Below are 7,606 nucleotides of genomic sequence, written 5' to 3'. Positions count from 1 at the left end.
ATGACTTGTGTCATGCACAAAGTAGATGTCCTAACCGACTTGGCAAAACTATAGTTTGTTAACAAGAAATTTGTGGAGTGGTTAAAAAACGAGTTTTAATGACTCCAACGTAAGTGTATGTAAACTTCCGACTTCAACTGTATATACAATTTGGTAAGAATATGCATTTGGGTATGTCATTTTAGGTGTTTTTTTTTTTAAAGGGGAGGATCCCTAAGTAGCAATAGCATCTGTGAGTTATGATCATTATAAAAACTAAAAGGAAAACACCTCAAACATCTGGCATACCATCCTCATTTTGGTCGCTTTCATATACTGCGTTCTCTCGCACACCAGCCTTTATTTACGTGAAATAAAGTCAACATTCCACAGCATATTGGAAAAGTGAAGGGATTGAGAAAATAAGGATTTAAAGCTGTTCAAATACTAACAGTACACTTGAATTAACTGGCAGGGCACAATACTGTAGTCTAAAGGAGAGTATTATGTCCAGGCCATCAAACTCCAGCCATGGCTTGCTGGTAAGCTCTGAATGACCTGTTTATTTGGACTGTTTGAGTGCATGTCTCAAGCTCCTGGGTAGATCAGTGAATATGCTGTGTTAGAGTCTGGCATTATGGAATACACAGCCAACATAAGCACCAGCATCTGCCAAAGAGTCCAATGTTTAGAGAATATACCCTATTTCATATTGACTCCTCATTCCTCATAGTAATTTCAATTAAGCAGGAAAAGCATAAGGAATAGGTTAAGGATTATTTTATTACTTAACAGTTTCTACCATGGAAAAATAACATGTAACATGAGACTATATTTACAATTCCATTTTTACAAAATGTCTTTACAAGATGTTTTGCCGGTTCAAAAACTCTAGACTGAAACACACACACACATACATACATAAATAAATATAGACATTCACTGACTGTTCCACAACAAATATTTCTACAGCCAATAACATACAATTCCATCATTTCCACACAGTTATAATTTCATTAATAAACATGACATATTATTCCCCATATAATTCTCTGTTAATGAAATATTGTTAACATATTAGAGGTAACACAGACGTATTTATGCCTACACAACACTCACGTTTGACATGCAAAACCATTACAAGCATTCAAGTTGAAGCTAGTAATTCAGTTACAGTTTAAAATCAAATATACTCAGTGCTTGACTTGGACGGAAATAGGTGCTGGTACTCATTTTGGGTGCTGGTACTGTCTATATTTAGGTGCAGGAGCTCCACAATACTTTTGAGCTAATATTCTATAAGAGGAACAGGAGCTCAAGCAGTAGAACATTTGAGGTGCCGGTACTCAGCTCTGGTGAGCTCCTGCCCAAGTCAAGCACTGAATGTACTTCTACATGCAACATACTATGAGAAGTATTCTGGGTTAAACTACACTGGTTTTAGTTCCATTATTCCATTATGCCTAAGGGACATCGTTTTACTTACTTGGTAAAACAAAATAAATAGGTGAAATTCAACGCTCCTTTCTCAATGAATACATGATTGTGTTTTACAATTGTATGGCATTTTCCCCACTGTTATTCAAGTGTCTTTAATTTAGTTACTAGGGTTGGGTGGTATCCAGACTTCCATACCGTGCTTGTGGCATCCCGGGATACACGGTATAACCGGTAGTGCACAAAATGGCTGCTATTTTTAACAAATTGTTTTTTTTAAAGCCCAACACATGTAGTTTACCAGAATGTTAACAAAATGCTAACAAGTACTAAGGAATCCTCATAGCGGATGTTAGGTAAATGCTAACGAGCGCATGCAAACATTTACTACTAAAACAGACAACCTAGCTCATAACGTTATGAAAGTGTCACAAAACGCAGAATGCATAAAACAAATATTAGACAGCAGGAATCATAATCCAGGAGGGGTTTGTCTCTGCTGCTGTTTACCAAGAAGCTTGATCTTGCAAGCTAACGTTAGCCACTTAGCTAAGATTAGCAAATTAGCAAAACCAAACTGGAAAGAATTTATTTGGCACATCTTAGATAGTTAACTTAATAGTTATAAGATATTTAGCTGGCAAACATTAGTACAGAATTTCATCACCTCGCTTAAGTTGCGCTGCAGGAGTGACTTACCTCACGAAGCTCCTATTTTGCTCATTGTGCTTCTGTGTAAACAAACACACGTGACTGGCTCAAACAGCTGTTTTGAGAAACTAGTACCTTAAGCTTCATAATGAAAAATCATCTAACAGGTGAAATGATGAACACGATCTGCTGTATCTATTACCTAGTGCACAAGTTGAATGCAGGTATTAATTTAAAAAGTACTAATATTAAAATGTATTTAAAAACAATAAAATGATATCGACTGTATTGGAAAATCATACTGATAATATGTATTTATACCGCCCAACCCTATTAAGTTACCATGATATTCAAACAAAATGCTTGAATATCATGGTAAAAACAATATTTTCTCTGGGCCTTTTTTAATCTAACAACCTTTGAGTTATTTTATCTAATGAAACACAATTGGAATTGATAATATACTGTTGCTTTGTAATTGGTTCTATTGGATGAAAACAGTTTGAGAACTCCTTAACCATCTTAGGCTCTGTCCCACAAAGCCTTCAGTGAAATAACGGGAGAATGAACCAACCTGTCCTAAAGAAAAGTCCTACATAAGATTATGTATCTGACTGTATGGTGCAGAGAGCCCAGTCAGTGGGTTGAATCAGAAAGGACTGTGAGGGGAAAGCATATTCTGTGCAGCCTGAAGGTGAACCCATATCACATGGGTTGGGGTCAGAGTTCATGGTCTGCTGTGTGGTTCCACACCGAATTCCCTCCCTGGGTGAAGGTGCTGTGAGACATTGATTACGGCCAAACTGGGTCTGATGGGCCAAGGGGTCTCAATGTCTTTCTGCTGAGAGCTTCTGGTGTGGATGGTGCTGCCTGAGTCTGGGTCCTACAACACACACAAAAAACATGTCAATATCAGTTTCTAATGAAAGTTCAGAATAATGATCAAAAGGATTATGTGATCATGTAAGAAACATACTCATCAGATGACCTCAAAAGATGTCACTGAAGAGTTACAGCACCAATGAGCTACGGTATCTCTGTTTAAGACCACCTGAACACAGCCCGGTAGTTGACTAGAGGAGAGCAACAATTGATCAGTGGTCAGTAGCTGGTACTTACGGTGTTGCAGGACTGGTAACACACTGGGGGTCTGGAAGGTCTTGACGGAGGCAGGACCCTCCCCTCCTGACGTTATCACCTGGACCTCCAGTCTGTAGTACGTGGCTGGTCGCAGATTAGACACCACCAGCAGATTATGGTCCTGAAAGGGTTAACAGCACAAGAGAAGACAATTAACCATCGTTGGTGCCACTGTAGAAAACAATCTTTCACATGACACTCAGCATATGAGAGGTATTCAACCACTTCCAAGGACAAATTGAAGCTGATTGAAAATTGCTTATTTTTCTTAAGAACCCACACTAAAGATGTGTTTTTTTTGTGGAACCTTTTCTACAGTTGTAAAGGATTTTAACAGCAATGTTGTATCAACGTCAATTTGTCCTCCAAGACGGTCTGAATACCTTTCTCACATACAGACTGTTGTTCAATGCATTCACTTGGTTTGTAATTCAAGGTAGTAAACCGTTCTGTTCCCCAGATGTTTTTTTTCTCTACATAGAAGTCTAGAGTTTCAGTCCCTTCTGATGTTACCATGTTGAATTAGCTGTTGGGTTACCTGGGCTATACCCCATGCACCCTCTGCTCTCAATTCAGGTAAATAAAGACACATCCTGTTTTCTCTCTTTCCCTTCCTGACAAACTGACTGTAGTTATGGGTGTTTGTATTTTCAGAGCTGCGAGCAGCTCGCTGGGCGGAGAAGACAGACCAAACGTGTTGTTGATAGATTATGTAAAACCGGATGAAAGAGGAAGCAGGATAGGTAGATGACACACAGGAGGATGAGAACTTCTAGCAGGACACACCCCTCCCTCAGATCTCTCTCGGTTTCTCTGCACACCACTGCTTATCTCGTTATTCATGTAAAGAGAACAACACATTTGTATCCTTAAAATTCCTCCACTCCTGGCAGGCGTTGTATAATGAAATGCTGAAGATGGAGCTTATTCTTTAGCTCGGGAAAAATACAATATATTTTCCCCGAGAATATATACATTTCCCTTCCTTGCTAATCTTTTGTGTCCTACAGCAAAGAGCCATGTCCTGGTATAACCTACTCTGAAGGGACTGCATGTAACTTTCCAAATAAGAAGTTCTGTCACAGGAACAATAGATTTACTTGAAAATAATAGAATGAAACAGACTTACTGGAGGCAGGATCTGGGACTGGGAGATGATGCTGTTGGGCAGGCTGTTTTGTCGACTCTCTGTGGTGACCTCTGCCCAGGTGACCTGAAAGCCTGTGATTCGTTGATGGGCCAGGACCCGTGACACCCGCCACAGGAAGTTGCCTGTGATATTTCCCTCGTGGATGGAGAAGGATGCCGTCAGATTCTCTGGCTTAGCCAACACTTTGGGAACTGGGGCTGCAGCGAGAGATGGGAATAAAGATGTTGAAAAATACTTGTCTGATGGACATGTGTTCTTGGCTTAATATACATTCTATGGTGTGGTAAGAAATTAGTCACAGTAAATAAAAAAAAAGGCAATAGTCTACTTGTACCATAATATGAGAGGATGCCTCTTTCAACTAGCATGTGGAGAGCCTTGTAGTCAGACATAATGTTAAATGAGAATCAGAGTATCAGCATAACATGAACTGGTTGTACTGGGCAGCTGACTCACCTCCCTCCCCAGGACAGGGGATGTGTTTGTGGCTCTTGTTCCTGATGGTGGCGCAGGACGGGGTGAGAAAGGTGGCGCTCTCATCCTTGGCGCGCCTCTTGGACTTGAGCATGTGAACGGTGACTTTGTACTTGCAGGAGAAGAGCAGGCCCGGGACGTTGATATAGTTCTCCTGAGCCAAGAAACACATTAAACGTTCAGAGACTTGGTGACTTTTACATAATGTCGCCCAGGTCACGTCCCTGAGAACCACCACAGATAATGAAATCCATGGAGGCAAGAGAGGATCAGATTCCCTCCCTATGCCCTTAAACATGGCCCACATTACTGAACCACTTTGAACAGTCATGTGTTAGGGGTTAATCCACTAGTCCTCCATTCAAACTACAATGCAAAATGATATCCTTTTTATGGGTTCCAAGTGTAACACAAATATAAAGGGGACACTTAATAAAAACAAAGGACCAAGAGTACATTTTGGGGATAATTTGAAATGAAGATGACATGTCAACTCAATGTTAAGGAATTCTTAGCAGCATTCTAATGCCGCAGACTTGTTTCAGACATTAACTATTGACCTAAAATTCGCCTCCTGTGTCCCTTTATCCAGAAAATGTGAACATTTCCTGCTGAGTGGCTGGAATTAGATATTTCATTTGTAATAATGTAGTTCTACACTAATAGTGGGTGTGTGTGAGTATTCTCTCTTATATGCAAAAGCTATGATTCAAAATTAACCAAGGCGCCATATTTGCACACAAGAGACGTAGACCAACGCTGTGCTGGAATCCTTCCCAGGAATCTATAGAAAAAGGATGTGTATTTCCAAGCAACCAGAGAAGGGCTCCCTGAAGAATGTGTTGATTGCTAGGCCAATGCCATCCTGGAACAGCCCTGAGTTCAACCAGCACCACACAACCCCCACCACACTCACGCACCCAGCATCCAATGTTCTCATTCTGGGAGTGCATGGTCCCCCATTCCCAGAAATATTGTTTTAGTAAATGTGTTTTATTGGGCAGCGCACCACTTTTGACCACACCAACTGAGTCATAACCAAAACAACAGTTGCTGATTTGCTGCAAAGCTACACAACGGGACTGAGGCGCTGAGTGGGGTCCTTTTCTTTAGACAACATGCCTTTTCAGAACGCCAGACAAAAGAGGTTGGTGGGCGATTTGCATACCACTGAGCTGTACATCAAGTCATGGGTCTACACAGCCACCGACACTTGGACTGATGAGGTTTACTTTGATAGAACGATGATTTGGGGGATGGGACTGACCTGCGTGACTGATTTCTCTGGTCCTCTGGTCTCGTTATGGCTGCAGTACTCAGGCATCCACTGGACATGGTAACGACTCACCAAAGGGTCTGGGAGGAGAAAGAGAGAGAAGAGGTCGTCACTGACCTGGTGCCAAAACTACAACAAAGGATCCGATGACACAGCCATCATCAGACATGATACATGCTTGTTGGATAAAATGTTCTTACAATAACACCCAGTCAGACTGTTTAAGTACTCTATTACTGTCACACCATCAGCCTGATCTTATCAGATCCATTAACAGATCCTCTGACAGTATCTGGCATAATGCATTAAAATACGCTTCTAAAGGCTCATCTCAACATTATCAACATAATAAAATAAGAAATTAAAAGGGGGGGTTGAATTTGACTAAACGTGCGTACATTGAAATATTTTTCGTAAATGTGTTGTTTAACTATCTCAAAATGGAAGGGATCACTGCCGCTACCTCGCTTTCCAACGAAGGTGCATGAATTGAGGTGCAAACTGACTTAGAGGAGATTCAGCAACACTTGGAGGACAATGGAATGAAATACAACAGCTTCTTCATTGCTAAAAGTAGACACTTCTATTTAACCATCTCATCAGCGAAACGTGGCATTGTAAGGCCTATCCCTCAGCAATGGTGAACCGGTCCTGGCCCCGGCCCTAGCTCACTTCATTACTACATAGTAGTGCCTCATTGGCTAATCAGTGCTGTTTATGCTCCCATTGCCCTGTCATTTTACTGGAATTATTATTCATCCGGCTGTGTGCGTTCCGATGTGAAATTATACTTTTCCCATTAATAATTGAGTTATGCTGTGTTAGCCCTTGGCAGGGGCCTCGATTGCGGTCGGGAGATAAAAAGAGGACTTTGAAGGTTTCGACACGGATCTGGCGCACACAGGCTCCCAGCAGTTTGGAAGCAGAAGAGAGGAATTACAGGGAAGCAGGAAATGGGAAGAAAATAAACAAGATATGCGTAGCCGGAGCTGACAGAGGTATAGAAAACAAGGAAAGGAACATGGAAAACAGCTATAGAGCAGCGTGGCAGTGTTAGATTTTACCTTTATTTAACTAGGCAAGTCAGTTAAGAACATATTCTTATTTTTAATGATGGCCTAGGAACAGTGGGTTAACTGCCTTGTTCAGGGGCAGAACGACAGATTTGTACCTTGTCAGATCAGGGATACGATCTTGCAACAATCCGGTTACTAGTCCAACTACTAGGCTACCTGCCCATGATGGATGGATGTCTCTCTCGCGCTCTCTCCCTCCCTGCATGTCAGTCTCTCTCCCTCCCTCTCTGAGTGTCAGTCTCTCCCTCTGAGTGTCAGTCTCTCCCTCTGCGTGTCTCTCTCTCTCTCTCTCTCTCTCTCTCTCTCTCTCTCTCTCTCTCTCTGCTCTCTCTCTCATCTCGTCTCTCTCTCTCTCTCTCTCTCTCTCCTCTTCTCTTCTCTCTCTCCTCTCTCTCTCTCTCTCTTATCTCTCTCTCCGGTCTC

At 41.6% G+C, this 7,606-nt stretch overlaps 1 protein-coding gene across 1 annotated transcript in view; it reads right to left on the bottom strand.

The window, feature by feature from the left end:
• Positions 1-744: 744 nt before the first annotated feature.
• The window catches only part of LOC115161126 (anosmin-1), a 75,293-nt gene continuing 68,431 nt past the window's right edge, over positions 745-7,606 (bottom strand). The window contains exons 10-14 of the mRNA XM_029711882.1: positions 6,099-6,187; positions 4,814-4,985; positions 4,337-4,554; positions 3,187-3,328; positions 745-2,950 (exon numbers count right to left, since the gene is read on the bottom strand). Coding sequence (XP_029567742.1) covers positions 2,895-2,950; positions 3,187-3,328; positions 4,337-4,554; positions 4,814-4,985; positions 6,099-6,187 — 677 coding nt within the window. The 3' untranslated portion in view covers positions 745-2,894. The remainder of the gene's footprint in view (positions 2,951-3,186; positions 3,329-4,336; positions 4,555-4,813; positions 4,986-6,098; positions 6,188-7,606) is intronic.

The sequence above is a fragment of the Salmo trutta genome, chromosome 24 (assembly GCF_901001165.1).
Source record: "Salmo trutta chromosome 24, fSalTru1.1, whole genome shotgun sequence".
Classification (NCBI taxonomy): domain Eukaryota; kingdom Metazoa; phylum Chordata; class Actinopteri; order Salmoniformes; family Salmonidae; genus Salmo; species Salmo trutta.
Note: the sequence above shows the minus strand (reverse complement) of the source record. Positions and strands in the feature narration are given on the sequence as shown.